Raw genomic sequence first — 19,894 nt, forward strand, 5'->3', positions numbered from 1 at the left:
AATATTAAAATATACAGTAAATGCCAAAGGAATAAAATGCGGACTTCATTTCCCAGCAGCCATTGCGCTGGGACAGCTAAAAGGCATCCCTGAGCAGGTGAATCTCCATTCCAGACTGAAGTATTTAATCGAGTTTCTGGGTAGTTTTATCGACCCAATTTAGTAAAAAAAAATGTAAGAAAGACTTTGTATCAGTTATCTCTATTACATGTTATTAACAGAGTTTTCACGCTGTTACACGTCGGTGTTACATTTTAATTGTCCCCCCTTCCGCCGTGTTCGAGTCGACGCGGAAGCGAACTGAAGAGTGAAACATGTCTGTGAGCAGCTCCTACAAACCTGTGAGCCATGTGCTCTTCGACATGGACGGATTACTGTTAGGTGTTTAAAACTTCTTTGTGTGTTATGTAAAGTTTTGTTCATCATGTCATGCGAAGTTGCACCTACGCTAAAGCTACGTTGATACATAAAGTCATTCATTCACTTTGAGTCCGTTTGTGCAGGGTGAAGGGGCGGCATGCCGAACTCCATAGAAGAAAATACTAGTTTGTGATTTCTTTGTGAATCCCTAAAGTATCATATCTCCTCGAACACGATGTAATTGAGAAGTTATAACTATACATTGTAAGAGTGAATTCGGCATATATTTTCCATAATAATATGTCCTAAAAACTTAAGAAATTGAGCGTTTATCCTTGCTCTACCTGCCTGACGTGTATGTTGAGTCACCCCCAAAATATTTTCCACAAAAGGCGCTTGCGACAGTGACCTATTTTTAAAAGTTGAGGTTTCCCTAACAAGTAGAAAACATTTATTGACCACACATGTGCCGAATTCACAATTTATATCTACTAATCATTGTAAAATATATTATGCTACGTTTAGCAACTATGTGTCTATGGCTCAACTCTGTGTGTTCAAATTGACTTATATTTTAATGAAGTTTGGTTTGATACTAAAGCACGTTTGGGACAGTTTTATTAGTGAAGGGAGGACGCCTGGGCTATTAAATGCACATTTTACATTCATAATGTAGTTTTCAAACGTCAGGTGTGAACTCTGTTGTCTATGTTTATACACTACATGCATTTTACTTTCAATAAGTGAAATCATAGCCAACTTTTAACAATCTCATCTGTTCATTTTCTTGCAAAATTATGTTTGTGGCAGTGTACAAAACGTCCCATTCATAATCAGTGTTACATTTCATTGAAAGCCATTAATTTTATTTTTGTGTTTTCTTATTTTAGACACAGAACGACTGTACACTGTGTCCTTCCAGGAAATATGTGACCGCTTTGGAAAGCAGTACACATGGGACGTGAAGTCATCAGTGATGGGTAAAAATGCTCTGACTGCTTGCCAGATGATTCGGGACTCTCTGGAGCTTCCCATGACAGCCGAGGAGCTCCTCGCTGAAGCCAGACAGATACAAGAAAGGATCTTTCCCTCTGCCAAACTCATGCCAGGTACGCCTGATTCACCACGTCAGCTGACAGTCAGTGCCACATTATTTCAGGCCTGAAACAGAAGAAATACAGACAAATAAAACAGTAAAAATCAGCTGATTTGGTCTCAGCTGAAGAGCATCCTATCATTAGCTCGTGTGTGGGCTGCTGTCCTCTTTATTCCACATGTAGGAGTGCTGCTCATTCTGTTTGTCTACATGTGTATGCAGCCAGTGAACACAGCTGTGTGCAAAACTATCTGCAGTATTTTATTCTGATTAATCATTTTTTCTGGAAAAGGTCAAACAGAATGCGTGGTTCTGATGTAGGTCTCTACAGTGACAGCTTGATAAGGTTTCAGTGTTCTGTATACGGTGAGTGATGTCATCATGTCTGAGTGTGGGTTCTTTTAATCAAGTGTTCTACTTTTCCTCATGCTGTAATTAGTCAGTTTAATGACCTGTTTTTTCTGTGAATATGAACTATACAAAGTAGAAAAGTACATTTGTGTTACATAAGGATGGTGATTCAGCAGGTGTAGAAGCTACTTGTCATTTAAAGGAGCAGTGTGTTCAGTTTTAGGGGGATATTTTCACAAAGTGTCATAATGTTTTTGTTACTGTAGACAGCCCCTCCAGGATTTTGCAGGCTGTTTTGGGGATGGTTGTGGCCTAAAATGTCTGACCTTTTCTCAAAAATTGTGATGCATGTTGCAATGTTTTTAGGTATTTTTTGCAAGTGCAAGGAGCAAGTGAAAATTGGGATTTTTTTTATAATCCATTAAAAATCAATGGTAATTTGTTCCAGGGAGAATAAAACTGCTTTCTGTTCCATACTTCACCAAAAAGGCTCAGGATTACAAAAATTCTAACAAGATCTGCTTAATTTGTAAATGAAGAGCTCCACCTGACAGGTATTCTGCAAAGAAGCAAAATCTTTTTGGAGATGAAGCTCAATGAAAACAGCAACACAAACTTACAAAATGTAAAAGTGCACAGAGCGTTGATAAATGTCAATAACGCTGATGAACCTTGTGTTCTTTTAAGAGTTGGAACTTGCAGGAAGTTCTGATGATTTGTCAAGTTTGCGGAAAAGGTGCAGCAACATCGTAACCCGACACACTTAGTGGTTTGTTGCACAGAACAATGTGGGAAGTGGTTCTTAGAAACTCTTTGAAAAAGGGCAGCCACCTCCAAAAAAAAACCCCAAAACACACTTGGATGAAGCATCCGTCTGTCATGTCTAACACAACCAAGCAGATCAAACTCTTGCCAGTCATTCAGTAGAAGAGCAAAAACACCTCTTCCATGGATAAAAGCCTTCAGTGCCGTTCTTTGCTCTTCTTTCAATAAAGAAATACTCTCCAGTTCTGATATAACTGATGCTATCACAGCATCTACACTAACCTCTTCAGGAGCTGCGGTTTTTTGTTGAGCAACTATTTTCACAAGCATCATGTGTTGAGAAGAAAAACTCCCTTTTTCCTTTAACTGTTCTGTCCTCCTCTCAACATGTTAGATATAAATTCAAAGGATACAGCAGGTACATTAACAAGGAAGTTGACTGTTTTGCAAGCTTGCAGTTACTAACTATGTTAGTCATAAGATTAGTTTTTGATAATGATTTTTGTGCACTCTTATCTTGGTCAAAATGACATTTGGCGAATTGACACTGTTCCTAACTGCAATTAAATGGAGTTTATTTTAATACATTCTTATTAATTATCCTGCAAGGGAGAACAACACTGTTTTTTTTAATATTTTAACTTATCATTGCCAAAAAAAAAGATCTAATAATCTAATAATTGATCTAATAATAAAGTGTTAATTATCTGGTCTGTGCTTTACTGGCATCCTTAAAACTCCTTAAAAGTTTTATTTTTATTTTCTTCTGCTTTTGGATCAGAGTTGTTCATGCATCACAGAATGTAAACATTTATTATTTATAATATCTGTTCTTTATTTTGCTTAAGTACGTAACCGTGTGCAGTGTGCAGGTAGAGCAAGCAGCGCATTTCCCAACAGCTGGGAAAGTGACAGGGTTAGCACAGAAGTAAACTGAGCAGGAAAGGCTAACGTCCAGCTAATGCTAACACTAGCATTGCACCTTCATAGCATTGGCTCAATGCAATCCAGCCTTGAACTACATCTTCTTCTTTACAGACATGATAAAATAAATGTATAATGATAAATCTGACACTGAATGTCTTCTGTTTTTGATCTGTTTTTCCATCTTGAAAATAGTTGTTGTTACCCACTGGCAATCCCATGATGCCTTGGGTTGAGTCAGTTGATCAATTGGAGGTTTGTGTACCTCACTTGTGTGACGGCACACTTAGTTGTAATAATATATCTACGTGCTGATCTCAACTTGTGGTTGACCCTTCAAAATAAAACTTGGAATGATTTTGGTAATGAGCTCAACCCCACAGAAAACAGCTTGTTTTCACCTTTTTTCACCAAAGATGAGGTTGTTATTAGTGATTAATATGTTAATAAAGGCATGTCAGTGGGGTTAGAGATGGTTTTTAATATTTTATATGAACTATACAGCTCATTAACATTAACATGACCTTACCAGGTAAATGTTTTAACTTATTATGCCAGTTATATTAAAATGACTGCACAATATATAATTAATGTGTAATTATGAAATAAATTCAGGCTATAATGAAGCTGTGTTCTGTTCAGCCAACAGGTGAGTTAAAGGAGTGTTTCATATTAAAGGTCTTATACACTGTCATCCTTGACAGTGTAGATTAAAATCCTCCCACAGTTCTGCTACCTGCTCGCCACTGAAATGAAACAAGAATACATAAAGCATAAAGCTCCATATCAGCAGAGTTTTTTTATTAAAAGCCTTCTGTATTGACAAACTGTTTTTATTAGTCTAACCTACATGTGTACACCACCAGGTGTGGAGAAACTGGTGCACCACCTGAAGAAGCACAACATCCCTATAGCGGTGGCGACCAGCTCGGCCGGCGTGACGTTCCAGCTGAAGATGAGCCGCCACAAAGACTTCTTCGGTCTGTTCGACCACATCGTCCTGGGCGACGATCCCGACGTGAAGAACAGCAAGCCTCAGCCCGACTCCTTCCTGGTGTGTGCCAGCAGGTTCAGCCCTCCAGCTCCTCCAGAGAAGGTCAGTGCTCTGACAGGATCACAGGAGTTTAATGCTTGGTCATTTAAATCCAGCCTCTGTTAGCTCAGCTCTCTGCCAGTGTTTTCTGAAGCACGCTGATATTTAAATGCTGCATTCAGAGTCAGGGGAAAGCTGAGTGGAGGTAACTGGATGCAGATTTAGTGAAAGCAGTTCAAATTGAAGTGAAGCCGTTTCCACTTGAGTTCAACAAGTCTGAACTTGATAACTTGATGAACTTGATAAATCTGCAGCACCATTAGAGCAGCACTCATATTCACTATTTATCTGCTCAAGCTCACTTAGATCAGCTAAACACACAGGAAACGATGGAGGGCGTGATTTGATAAATGCAGCTCCAATGAAGATCGCATTGTTTTTTTATTTAATTTAATTTAACCTTTGTTTAGACAGGCAATTCCATGGAGACACGGTCTCATTTTCAAGAGAGACCTGGTCAAAACAGCAGTAAAACAACACCAGAGAGGACATTCATTACAAATTACACACAGAACATGTACATGTTGGGCAAGTACAAATTGCCCAAATTATTTTTACAGTATTATACTTTAACTGCCGGGGAAACTGTGTCTCTTAAACTGTGTCTTTCTTTGGAAATTGCTTGTAACATTGTTTAACAGTCCATGTAAACCTGAAACTCACCTGTAGACCTGTAGACCACAGCTGTTGTCCAATATGTCCCGCCTGTGGTAAGCTAATTAAATTATTAGCAAAAGTAATTTAACAAAATGATTCTGTGAAAAAAAAAATCATTGTTGTAGTCATATTTTGCAGGTATCTAATAAATAGTTTAAATAGCTCATAAAATAAACCCACAGCAACACAAAATGCAACAATTTATTGTTAAATTCGAGATGAAATATAACGTCTTTTTAAAAACCCTTTTAGATCACATTCTCAGTCATGTTGTGTACCTATTTAACAATATATGCATAAGAAAAATGTCATGCTAATGATCATAAAGACGTGTCTTTTCTGTGAATGTGAACATTAGGACTTGGATGAGAAAGAAAAGCACATTTGTTTTCCACAAGGATGCTGATTCAGCAGGTGCAGCAGTCAGACATCATTTAAAGGTCCAGTGTGTTCGTTTTCCTACACATCTTCTGAAAACTTAAGATTTTGCGTAAGTTTCCGATTCTGCATAAAGTTAACTTTCAATTTTGCCTAAAAATTCCCAATTTTGTATAAACTTTTGATTTTGCCTAAAGTAAACTTCCAATTTTTTTCATAAACTTCAGACTTTGCGTAAACTTTTGATTTTGCATAAAGTTAACTTCCAATTTTGCATAAAGTAGAATTCAGATTTTGCATAAACATCAGACTTTGTGTGAACTTTTAATTGTCACATTCAGTGCACAGCGCCCTCTGTTGATCACATCCTCAATCACAGTAGTTCCACTTAAAACTGGTGTAAATGCGGGCTGGTTAATTAGATAGTACCAAGGTTCCAAGGGTTTTGAACAGAACTATTTCAAGAAGCAGAGCTAATTTAGGTGAAAAAGGTCCCTGAGAGCTTCCTACCAGGGAGGAGTCAGCTCGGTTAGTGGGCTGCTGTAGGTGCATGGCTCGGGGGAATACTAATATTAATGAACTTTTGGTGCTTCTGTGAATGCGACTTTAGCTGATGCCAGCCTGCTTAAAGGTTGGGGTGATTATTAACATTTATCTGGATTTCACCTTTAATTCTGCAGGTGTTGAAGTAGTGTTCAGATGTCTGCACTCCTCTAGCAGTAAATCCTACTACAATCAGTCCAGGGTTCAACATTAATGTTTTTAATTAATGTAATTAATGTTCACTCGCCCGGTCGGGCAAGTGGGTCAGAAATCTACTTGAAATTTGAAGTGTACAAATTGTTTTATTTATTAGTGGTTATCAAATAACAACAATTACTAAAATATAGGACAATAGTGAAAAATGTCTATCCCTTTTCTCTAAAGTGATGTCTTTAAAAGACTTGTTTTGTCAGGTTAAAATCTAGATATTCAGTTTAATATCATAATAAATGGAGAAATGACATATATGAGAGGCTGAAAACAACATTTTCTGACATTTTTGCATGAAAATATTAAATTTAATTAATGTTTTAGATAAATTTGCTTGCTCCGGACAAGCGATCAGTCCTTCTTGCAGGGGCGATTCACATTTATGTCCCATCACTGACATGTTTTCTCTTACAAGCAAGCTAGCTAAAGTTTGTCTTAAAAGTTGTCCACTTTAGATGGACAAACTACACGACAGGACACAGCGACATACATTCCCACAGACTCTTTGTGTGAGCATCTTTGTGGGTTTTCATGCATTCATTGAATGGCAGGATTGCGTTCTTCTGGCCGTTCTCATCCTGGCCGATGATAAATGACCACATAGTGTGTTGACTTCTGCGGCTCTTCAGTTCCTCTGTTATTAATTGTGGCCTGTCTTCTCTCTCTTTTTTTTTTTTATCTTCCTCCTCTGATCCATCCATTTTCTCTCAGCCACTTACCCACACAGCCTACTGAGTAAATCAAAAAAAATCACAACAAAATGTGACATTTTGCAGCACTTTGTTTGGTGCAGTGATGCTGGTGTAAAGCAGCCACAGGTGTGTGTTTATGGAGTGTTTTACAATGACTCTAAACACATCTCAGCCAAATATCAAGCACAGGAAGTATCCCTTTTATAACATGTAATCAATCTTTGAGCAGAATGGAGTTCTGTGAGAAATAATTCTAGTTGTTCAGGTAGTGTTCTGTTATTTCTTCATTAGTTGTTGAGGTTTTATCTGTTCACATTCATCTCTCTGAAAATGACCGAAGCAGAAGCAGCTGTTTTTTTCACAAAGCAGATAAAGAATATTGATATCTGTGCTTTTTAGTTAATTATATCTCTGCTTTTCAAATGCCATTGATTTGTGACGTCAGTGTGCTTAATGCACTGCAGAAACACAACAGCAAGGTCTCAGATGAACTACAAATTGTCAGTCATCTCCACCTGCAGCACAACTCCACCTCCTAAATTACAGCTCGCATCCAGCTGCTGGATCATTACTACTCACTGCTGTCACCGTCTCTCTTCTGTCTCTGTCTTCTGCCTCCATAATTCAGTCTATTTATTATATGTTAATATCACTCCTGACTCACCATACATATACAATTCTAACCATTAGCAGATGAAGAGTGTTTTTTAAAATGAAACTACGATGAAAGAACAAGAACAACCTTTTGAAATCTTATCAATCCAGTATATGAGAGGTGGAAATAAAAATTAACTGATAAAAATGAAGGTGATGAAAATGCAATTGAATTTAAAAACAGAGAGGTAAAAACAGTTATGGAATTAAAAATGGAGAGATTTATTAATTTAAAGTAGATCTGATTAAAACAGCCATGATGTGATGAGAACAGAATCATGTTTCATAATTTCCAACGCGAAATTGCAATTTATTATCTAAGGAAGGTGGCCTCGGGTGAAAGTAAGAAAAAAATAATTAAAAAACTTTGAAATTATGAAAATGCTTCCATAGTAATATTAGAAATTAATTGAAAAATTGTGATACATTTTCAGTTGATTTGATCAACTTAATAGGCACTTTATTTGAAACACTCAGCTGACATTTATTGACAGCAGTTTTTCTTACTTCTGGTCAAAATGTCAAACTGATAGACTGATCGAGTTTTTGACTCTCATCGTTGATCGGGTATTTTATGTTGATCGGGTATTTTACAAACTGGATGATATGATCCTGGAGGGCTCAGAGCTCAGCTGTGCCTTCAGTCAAAACACAAGTGCTGCAGTACGTAGAGGAGACGCACAACTATATGTCAACGGCATGCCAAACAGTATATCTGCTATGTGTGTCGATCTAGTTGTATTTAGCAGGCTGCATGTCAGCCAATAGGTTTTTATTCGCAGTTAATGTGTTCCATTTGCAGTAATGCAGACAGGACCCGATGTCAGCCGCTCTCTGCACTGACAGACACACACTTCTACTGTGGCACTTTGATCAAAAGTGTGGAGCTTTCAGGGTTCACAGGCTGTTTAAGATATATTTTCAGACACTCTGGAAGCCGTTTGCAGTGTTGAGTCAGTCTAAAATAGCTGCCAAATATCTCACTAAAAGACACCAAATAACAGTGTGAGGCCTGACCTACTTTCATGAACGCACTCACACTGTAAACCACGTGTGCAAATGGTACTATTATGCTAATTTGAACAAATCTACTCTTGATCATTGTTCAGTGCACAACTTACTAATTAAATATGTAATTGAATGACATGCTTTGCTTTGTTAATATGATTTTATTCTGCTTGACACTTTTAATTGTGTAAAATTTTTAGGAATATACTGTGTGTGATACACGATCACTATGAGTCATCAGCTGTAGGGCTCCCTCCAACTAAAGATTTTTCTAGTCAACTAGTACCTGTCATTTCGTTAGACTAGTCGATGCATGTTTATGATATTAATTTAATTATTTAAATACACATTTTTGGTTAGGTACTTTATTTCAACAGAACTTAACCTCGCACGAGTCTCAAAATGCTGGAAGAAATGACTTCCAGCTTCACAAAAATGATTATGTATATTTAGTGACTGACTCATTAAGTTACAAACTTTCTTCTGAACCAGTTCACACCTGTTGTCCCCACCTGAACCGGCTGTGTCTTCATCATCCCTGGAATCAGAGTCCTGGTCAGAACCTTGTGATGTTAGATCACCTCAGTACTGTATTCCCAGTCGTCAAATTGCCGTTTTATGGTTTCAGAGATTGTGTCTCAGTCTGATTGGACTGCTAAGTGAGCTAAAGGCAACTAAAGCACAGTTACTGGTTGATTCCACTGGACATGCCACATCTGTCCCACAGTTTTGATCCATCCTCCCCATAACCTTCAGGTCCCGGCAGGAGTGTTTCACAAGCATTTAAGCAGCAGAGCATTTTGCCAACATGATTGTGTTTACTTGCACAGATTTTGTTGATTTGGTCCTCTTTCCTTGCTTCTTGTGCTTCTATCATGGATAAGTAGGTTACATAGTTTAATAGTTTCTTTTCTGTCTGTCTTTATGATCACACAGGGTTTTTATTTTGAAAATTAACCAGACTCTCTCTGCTTTATCTGTGTCTGACTTGCTGTCTGCTCTGTGCTGACTGATGTGCCATCCATCAAAAACAGACTTGGCGCGCACCTGGTTGAATTTAGCCGTTAGCAGCGGTGCCACTGACTGCAGTGTTACAAGAGAAAAGGTCCGTTTTACAGCGATTCCTAGAGCCTAACAGAAAGGCAAGAAGTCTTTTCCCACCAACTGATATTTTAGCTGCCTTTAAGAAGCCATCGGTATCTGTCCCCCTATGTGAAATAGCCATTGAAGTGAAAACTGCACATTATAGAGTGTCCTTCTATTCTGACCAGTCCAAGGCACAGCTGTGCAATAATCCTGCTGTTCAGTCATCATCTCTATATGTGTAAACCTGCAACCAAAGATGAACACACTGTTCAGCCTGGTGTAAAGTCAGACTGACCCAAACATAAACTCTAATGGGTGTATTCAGATTTAGTTCAGTTAGTAAGAGTGCTGGAAACCAGACCGTGACCTGTTCATGTCCTTTTCTAAGCATCACCTTTAACCAGCATATCCTCCATATTCACTTTTGTTCAGAACAACTATGCAGATTGAATCAGCAACATGCCCTTGGAACATAAATCCTTAAAAAAAAAAAAAAGAAAAGAAAAGAAATGTTGATTTTTTTAACCATGGAAAGGAACCTTTACATAAAAGTTTCCAACAGCTGCCTACTCACATTATTCATTGCATTCAGCATTAATTTGAACAAGACTGAATCTGAAGCAAATGCACTGATTATAAACATTAATTTTCCTATTTAAGTGTGTTCAAGCTCTTGACATTCTGCTGTTTACATGTACAACTGAAGTAGTCAATAACAGACAGGAATATGATGGACTTAGTCATGACCATGATACATTGTGTTTACATGTGAATATGTGAAGAGGACACACAACAAAACACCGATACAATGAATGCCTCAAGGATGGACATGATGCTAACCTGTAGTCACAGTTGAATCACACAGTGGATCATGTTTTTGATCAGCAAAAACGGAAAAAAGAGGTGGCATTAGGGTTAAATTATTTTAAAAATGCATTTTGAGCTCTTATGTCTGTAGTCATCACCATAGTGCTGTAATGTAATAATAATAATGACCATGATAATAATATTAAAAATGTATATATAATAATTAGATATAAGGAAAATGTCTACAGTATACTTTGAAAACTACACTGTATTGTACAGTACTGTACTCCAGCACATCCCAAAGATGCTCAGTGGGGTTTAGGTCTGGACTCTGTGGTGGACGATCCATGTGTGAAAATGATGTCTCATGCTCCTTGAACCTCTCTTTCACTATTTGACCCTGATGAATCCTGACATTGTCATCTTGGAATATGTCCGTGTCATCAGGGAAGAAAAAATCCACTGATGTAAAAATCTGTTCATTCAGTTTATTCAGGTAGTGAACTGAACTCATAATGTTTCTGAACCTCGACCTGAGCAACTGAAGCAACCTCAGATCATAACACTGCCCCCACAGGCTTGTACAGTAGACACTAGGCATGGGAGTATCACTTCATCCACCTCTCTTCTTACCCTGATGCCCCCATCACTCTGGAACAGGGTAAATCTGGACTCATCAGACCACATGACCTTCTACTGTTGATTTTTATGATTTGATTTCACCAAACGTTTACGTGATCTCTGATCACCATCTTTCAAGATGTTTCTCCGACCACATTTCTTCCTGGAAGATGATAGACAAGACAAGACATGGGACAACTGTGATCTGTTGCAACCCTACATGCTACATGAACTAACACGTAGCGGTAACCCCTCTTTCGTACACATGTGCTGACTTGGCTTGACTTGGATGGACTCAGCAGGCATGGCAGGGATTTGCACCTCTAAAACAGGGTTTCCTGGTCAAGGCAGTGTTTTTTAATTGATACATGTCCTGAATCAAGCCGCTGCAAAATGGTGGATAACTACGTTTCAATTCCTGTAAATTCTTCACAATAAAAGTCCCTTTGTACCTTTGTTATTTAAAAGTTTTTATTATAAAGAAGTAACCCTATGGTCAACCTAAATGAAAATTATTCTGAATTTCTAATTACTAAGATTTCATATTTCAAATATTTCTGAAATCCTTTTTTTAATGAGATCAACAGCTTAACCTATGCAAAGTCTCCAGGACAGGAGAGACAAACTACAGTGAGAGAAAAGTTTTACAGTGTATGTGCTGAGTGACCAACTTTCATTTGAATGAATGGGTGCTCTGCTGGACTAAAAGTATCAAATTTCATAATACACAAAAGGTTGCTAGACTGCGTTGTGAATAGGGGAGTAATGCAACAGCCTTGCAATAAATCCTGTATTCATGAAGATATAACCCTCATTAATATAGATGGGTTGGACAAAATGTTAGAAATAGGCCTCAATGTAAAGCAATACAATCTGTCACCACAAACTACAGCCTTGAAAATGAACATAGTTGAATAAAACAGCTTGAACAAAACTGATCATTATAACTCTCAAGTGTAGGATTTCTTGCTTGGCTGTTGAATTGCACTGCATTTCTTTAAGTGAGGTCTGCCTGATCCATTTTTTTTATTAGGGTGCAGGTTGAAGTGGCAGTGAGCTAAGCCAAGTCCTTTTCCTCAGACACATCCTCCAACTCTTCATGGTGAAGCACATCAGGTTAGATTGTTAGCTGTTCAATGAAAATCCCTGTTAAGGCAAATGAGAGTTTTTCTTCCAAACACACACACACAGTCTGAGAAATATGTAGAACTGAATTGGAGTTAGACCGCTAAACTGTTGTTAATGATTTCTGTGTTCAGGATATTTTGGGCGGACCTGAAACATGGCTTGGTGACGTGCCGGAGCCGTGGTCCCCCAACAGTGGACATGCTGCCAGCATTTCAGAGCAGAGAAAACTGCACATCGTGTCCTCATTTTGAGACCTTATTTTATATACATAGCATTTTGTTAATCATTCAAATTTAGCTGGGTGGTTAATAACACGTTTCAGTAACGTGACAAACTCAGAACACATTTATTGTTGCTTCACACAAAACTTTTAGGGCTGCAACTAACTATAATTTTCATTATTGATTTATCTGTTGATTTTTTTTTTTTTCAATCAGTTGATTAATCGTTTAATTCATCCTGTCCCAATCTTGTCAGTTGAAAAAAAATGTGGATTAATTTTCAGGTTGTCACCAAATTGATTATTTTCATTGTTGATCAATCTGTGGATCATTTTCTCCTTTAATCATTTTTTTCTAGTCTATTAAAATAGAAAATAGAAAAATATTGATCTGTGTTTCCCAAAGTCCAAGATGATGTCCTCAAATGTCTTGTTTTGTCCACAACTCAAAGATATTCAGTTTACTGTCAGAGAGGAGGAAAGAAACCAGAAAATATTCACATTCAAGAAACTGAAATCAGAGAATTTCCCTTTGAAAAAATGACTTAAACCAATTAATCGTCTTTTAGAATAGCTGATGATTAATCTGATAATTGAGTCATCATTGATTAATAATTGGGTTGGGTTTTGGACAGAATTTTATTGTCATCGGGCCTCGACTGGCTCAGCTTTTCAGGCACGATTAAAGTGCTACTGTAAACAAAAGAGATGAAGGAAAACATGTTTGTGTGTCGTGCAATAGGGTTTTTCTTCAGTTAAAATGAAAATTATAATGTGAGAGTGATCATTAAGTTAATTGTCAAAATAATGGCAATATGACTTATTTACCATCTCGTGCAGTCCTGTTCCTGACATACAGTAGCATCTGATGTTCATCATTCAGCAGGTTTGCTGCTGTTATAAACCTTGACCTTAATAAAAAGTGAGTGGGAGCATGTGTCACGTTTTAACTCTAAAACCCTGCATTTGCAAATGGCTTCTGGATAATATAAAAAACAAGGTGCAGTCAAAAAGAAATCCTTCAGAAAGTGAGCAGTGATTGCATTTTCCTCATACTGCATTTGGATATTTACAGCCTAATTTAACAGGGAAATCTGAGGCATCCAATAGATATATTCGCGCTAACTCCTCTCCTCTCCTCTCACTTAAAAGGCTTTTTGCTGCAAATAGGTCTGCCTGTGGCACCGCGCACCTGATTTTTTAATCTGGAGCCAGCCACGGTTAGGGCTGGCATTTTTCTTGATGAGATATGAAACTGAGGCTCAGAGGGGGAATCGACAGAGTGTTCAGTGGAATAACGAATGATGATGCGTCACTCCCTGGCTCCCACTCCGTGACAGAGGCGAGGAGGAGGGGTGAGCGGCGCAGACGCGAGACAGAGGGAGAGAGAAGGGGAGCAGACAGAGGCGAAAGCTGGAGGGAGGAGGGTGCAGAGGATGAGGTAAACACAAGAAGCAGCCGTATGCTAATAACACGCATCAAATTGTCGGCTCTTCCTGCCCCGGTCTCAACTGTGATGAAAAAAACACCAGCTTGTTTTTAGTCACTGAGAGACTCGACAAACAGGCAGGGAGGCAGATGCTCGCCGCAGATTTAAGTAAACACAGACTTAGATTTAGTAATACAATGACTTTATGTACAATTCACAGACTTTGGGCGAATGATAGTGGGTTTTTGCTAAATGCGTCAAGATGTACAAGTAGAATCTATTTGTTGAACTGCCTTCAGCTTCACCTCCTGCCACCAGATAAGACCTCATTAAACATTCCATATGTAAATTCTGCCACTAAGGGTCTCTGACAATAAAAAAAAAAACAAAAAGACAGTTTACTAACACTGTGAAGGAGCGTGGGATCATGGGAGTTGCTATCTTCACTGTTACACAACCACTATTGCAGATGGAAACCTATCTGACATGACTGAGGACCAAGAAATGTTACGTTCGCTGACTTCCTTCTTCACTCTCTGACGTATCCTGTTTTTTTCTGGAAAGTACTGCAACTGGCTACCAACTAGAGTTGTTAATGAATCAATCACTCATTTAATTGCTGTTAAGAATTTTGATTAATTAATTAATTGATAATCTAGGAATGGCAGATATTGCGCCTCATTTGACGTTGTTTTGTCTGGTGTACACATGTGTTAAAAAAGGAAACTTTCACTACAATTTAAAATGAGAAAAAAGAAAAAAAAACATGCATTTTGTGTCATATTTTTTATTATTAATTAGTAATGATTAAAGGGATAGTTCCTCTAAAACTGACAATTCAGTCATTATCTACTCACCTTCATGCCAATTAAAAGTCAGGTTTAGTTTTTTAGTCCACATAACTCACTCCAGCAGTAAGGAAAAACTTCCCTATGACTTCCATTCCATTTTTAAAAATGTTCATTCCATGTTAGCTGACTTTTAATCCATATTCTATGTATTTCATCCCATGTTCTTTAATGCCATCCACTTAAGAACCTCTCATCTTATTTGGTTACTGCAGGAAACTGTTTTAGAAAAAGAAAAAAAAGAGCAGAAGTTACATTATTATGAACCTAAAAAGTTTTATGTGTCTGGTTCAGGAGTTCGTAAAATCTGTGTTTTTTTTGTCACTTGCATTGACATTAATTCAAGATCGCCACCAAACAAACCCCATGTGCTATTAGATGACCTCGACAACAGGTTATGAACAAAACCCACGTGGGTGCATCCTACCAGTCTAACAGCCGTTAATAAAATCAATAAAAGCTGTCTGTTGTTTTGTTATCTAAAAGCTTTTATTATGAAACAGCAAATTCAGGAAATGTTGGGCTTTCATCGACAGTAATTCACCATGACTTCTATATGGCTGAAAGTGAACATCAAACAGTAAAATAAAGCAGATACCTGACAGTATGAACAGCAACGCAAGAGAGAAACTAAACTAAACTCATTTAAAAGCTACAAAAGTCAATCTAACTTGAGTTTCTTGATTTTAAAGTTACTACAAGGAGTTATTAACTAGTTATGAAACAGTCTCTGTTTATCACTGATGCCTTTGCACAACCTACTTATGTTACCGAGAAAAATCTGTGAGAAGATTGACTGTTTCTGTGTAATTATTCTTAACACCTGCTACTCTGACATTTCACCAGGGTCTTAATGTTGGAAATGCAACCGCTTTTGTCCTCCAAAATCAACAAAATATGAATGTTCTTTGTTTAAGCTTTAAACATTGCGCAAAAATTGTATTGATTTGCCCCACCCCAACTCATCTTGTCTACCTGCTTCTGCTAGAGGGTGCTAGTCAGCGTCCCATTAAGAAGACTGCAGCTTTTGCCAGTCAAATGTTTTTGGTAGCATCTAATTGGCGAAAAACACTACGATTCATTAAAACCTGAATGAATTATGTGCTATGTTGCAACCTATTAGGAATAAAGACAGTGGAAGATCAATTGTGTAAGTGAAAATTCAATCGTCATTTGTGGTATAGACGAATAAGTATTTTCAAAGGTTAAAATATAATTTTGTGTGGTTGATATTCTTTTCCTGTACTGACTTGTCCTTGGCAGGCAAGTATCAAGGGCTTTTTGCACATGGCTGTTGAAGTGATACAACATAGGCAGAGTTGGGGAACTGTAGTGCATCCTATTCAGAATGATTTTATGAAAATGTCCCCTGCAGCAAAGCAAATATATTACATGATGTGACTTAATGTGATATTCAGAATGCCGGGGGCAGAGCAGAGCAAACCGCATGTCCCTCACTGTGAGCACTGCAGTTCAGTGGCCTCACAGGTGAGTAATGTGGTGTCGACGCCGCTGTCTGAGCTGACCACAAGTGAAAGAAAAAGCACTGCTCTCTTTTTCCATGGAGAGCAGAGACATTTTTCACGACTCCAAAGTAACAGCGTTGATGAGACAGGAGATTTTACCAAAGGTGTGCTCAGCAGCCTGAATAAGATTAATGAAACATGAAAGTGAGCTAGTTCATGCTCACGCTGAGCGGGAGGGAGGGTTGGAGTGGAGCGGCGAGAACTAGTTCTTCCCCTGCCATTAATCATACAAGGCATTACACCTGGGGAAGGCTTTATAATCCAGATATTCAAATCAGCTACAATTAAGATACGAACATTTCTATCTGAACATTAAATTGGCCCATTACTGCTCTGACAGAGCTTGCCACGTTCACCTCTCGCCTGCCTTCATCAAATGCGTATCTCTGAATTAAGTTTTTATGTGAAAATGTTAAATGTACAGTAGGTAAGTAGTTGAGGTCAGTTTTTAAATGGTAAGTGCTTATTGATCGTTCCTACACTGCACTTCTACAGATCACACTCTGTCCCTGCCTTTGCCGTGGATTCTTCTTGTGTTGTTGAGTTTAGTGAGACGTGATGTGCCAAATTTTACAGAAGCTGCTTTCACATGTAGACTATCCCTGCACTGTAAAAAGAAAGTATCTGTTTTAACTAAAAAAAAAGTAAGTGTCCGGCCTGCTTTAAACTTTCAAGTTGATTGAATTTGAAAAGGCAAGTTGAGGTAATTTTGTAATGATTTCAAACAAACTTTTATAGTCAAATAAACTTGATATTAAATCAGTTGTGCTTGAGAAAGCATGTTCAATAAAATTAAGATATTAAGTTGAACCAGCAACTCCTCACTGGTGAACATTACAAATACCTGAATACTATACTAACCTTCATCGTGGTTTGTGGTGTTTTCATGCACACAGTAAGTTTTCACCATATGTGTCAAACAGTGCATGCTGGGAAGTCTGCTAACATGCTGATAATGTTTCTTCAGAAGCTTCATTTAATGAGTTGGTCCAACTCATCATTACAAGTCAGAAGCGTTTCAGTTAGGAGAACTCATAATTTCTGAAGTTATGTGAAAATAAATTGTAGAAATTTTAAGATGAACTATCTTGAATAAATAAAACTTATTTACACACATTTAAACATATTAATGTTAAGTTAATGAGGAAAGTTAAGTTGATTCCACTTAATTCCTGTATTTTGTTACAGTGTGAAATGATCAGGAACATTGCCTGCATCAGGTCATGTGTAAAGAGGAGCAGGCATCCAAATTCAGGGAAATCGGTTTCCTCAAGACCTTATAATTAGGGATTAGTCGATCACATGCTTAAACATCGCCACCCTCGCTAGTCGGCACCAGAAATGCTAGGTGGTTAAACATTTTAGCTTTATTTTATTCATGCACAATGCCAGTTAACTATTGCCTCTAAGATGTTATGCAACCACCTGCCATGCCCCGATGGCCCACCCAACCCCGGATTTTTTTATCAGCAAAAAAACAGCACGGTTTGGCAGTGTTTTGAAATAGAAAGTGAAAATAATGTTGAACGTAGACTGTGACAGAATAAACTACCACATGGGACACATTCAGCATAGACACGCAGATTAACCTGCAAGCAGAGCAGCTGCCGCTGCTAACACTGCTAACATTAGCCACACTGTGAGACAGGCTGCCAGCTAACTGGTTAAACAATGTTTTTTGGCTGCAGAGTCTGTGATCCTTTTCGGTCTGAAAAAGTGAAACATTAAGTGAGTTGTTGTCATATTTTGAAGGATAATGTATAATGTTTGTATTGCACGGCACAAACATGGCAACGCTGGAGGAGGTTGTAATAATGTATGTCTTGAGAAAGAGGCAAAACTGAAGCAGTGCTGTAGATTGGAGTGGTCTTTGTGGACAATGAGAATGTTGTGACATGTGGACAGAGGAGTCTTTTCACTAATTAAGCGATGATGAACATAATTTCTAATACTTTCAGAAACTTCTTCATTGTGCCTTGTTTGAATTATTGGCTATGCTGCCCTCATGACTAATGGAGGTACCGCTCCCTTTCAACCGTATCTGCAAGCTTTCAGAAAAAGTGTAGAAATCCAGACAAAATGAACGCAGGGTTCAGACAGAAGGCTCCGTCTCTATCCATGTGTATATGGTCTGAGATAACCAGTCAAGACTCCAGCAGTGACCGGAATCACTCCAGACATCCAGCACTCTTTGAATGTTCCCTTTAGTGTATAGAATATGTCTTTGTGTAAATGTAAATTTCTTGACTATGAATACATTACAAGAGCACTGGACAAAACAGCTCCTTGCCTGCAATTTTCTTGCAAATAATCTTTCTTTTTTTTTTTATGGTGGTTGGTATCAACAATTGTTGCATTACCACCATCTGTTTGACTTTCCCTTTCCTCATCTTTTCTGGAATTGTATGGTCTGTGTGAAAAGGCATGAGACAGAAACGCCCCTGAACATAGGTGCATGTTTGAAGAGCAAAAAGTCATTAGCATTGCCTGAAAGATCACCCAAGTAAGTGGGAACATGTGAAACAGGCTAGAGTTAAGTAGACTTAAGTATATAACATAAGTCACATGACTTTAGACATGTGGTTAATGTTGTGAAACAGTCACAGTTAGATTTAGACAACAAATCTACTGGGCTGGGTTTAGGAAAAAGCCAAGGTTTGGGTCAAAATAAAGACATTATGTTGCAAGAGTCATGTACAGAACAAAACCTGAATAACTTAAAACTTTGAATAACTCAACATGGACATGAAACATTGGATTTGTTTGACCCATCCGTCCACCCTGCCCTCCTGCCTATGCAGACTTTCTTGCCCTTCATACTGCTCCCATCATAATCTCTATGGACACAAGAAGTCACAACCTAACAATTAATGTAAAAATGGGTGATTTGGTGCCATCAGTGAGCGCCTTGTCAGCTTTGATCAACAGATAAAGTTTTAACAATACGCCAAGTCGCTATCTGGCTCTTTCTTTTTCTACCTTAGGAATATCTTGTGTATGTTTTCTCTTACTTTGTTCTAGAATCAGTCCTTCATTCTGTTGTCTCGTCTCAGCTGGACTAATGTCACAAGCCTAAATAAATCATTACTAGAAAAACAGCAGCTGAATAAATGCTGCAGCAAGACTGTAAAACCTCCGAGCTCACTTCTCTCCTGTCTTGGCATCACTTGATTGGTTCTTTATTCTTTATTCACAGCTCATTTTAACTACCCAGATCTCCCTCTGTTTACACCAAACAAATCATAAACTTCACACTCTGTGTATGAGAGAGTTTTTCAGGAGAACGTTGACATGAACCAGACAGTCGAGGATGAACTGTGGTGTTAGAGGAACGAAGGCGGCACATGTTGTATTTGCCAATTGTTACACTCTCGCTCACTCAAACGTCATTTAACGTGACATAATGTGTTCTATAGCTGTATTACCTGTCAGTGGGTGACATGTAATACATAGAACGCTCTGCTAATATAATTCTCAGTCACGCTGCCAGTGCTCTCC

The 19,894-nt window shown here is 38.1% G+C and overlaps 1 protein-coding gene across 1 annotated transcript in view; it reads left to right on the plus strand.

Annotated features, from left to right (window-relative positions):
- Positions 1-283: 283 nt before the first annotated feature.
- pudp (pseudouridine 5'-phosphatase) overlaps positions 284-19,894 on the plus strand; it is a 46,324-nt gene continuing 26,713 nt past the window's right edge. The window contains exons 1-3 of the mRNA XM_084713729.1: positions 284-381; positions 1,251-1,469; positions 4,363-4,592. Of these exons, the coding sequence (XP_084569855.1) occupies positions 315-381; positions 1,251-1,469; positions 4,363-4,592 (516 nt within the window). The 5' untranslated portion in view covers positions 284-314. The remainder of the gene's footprint in view (positions 382-1,250; positions 1,470-4,362; positions 4,593-19,894) is intronic.

Source organism: Lutjanus erythropterus, chromosome 24 (genome assembly GCF_056507025.1).
Source record: "Lutjanus erythropterus isolate fLutEry1 chromosome 24, fLutEry1.hap2, whole genome shotgun sequence".
NCBI classification, from domain to species: Eukaryota; Metazoa; Chordata; class Actinopteri; order Lutjaniformes; family Lutjanidae; genus Lutjanus; species Lutjanus erythropterus.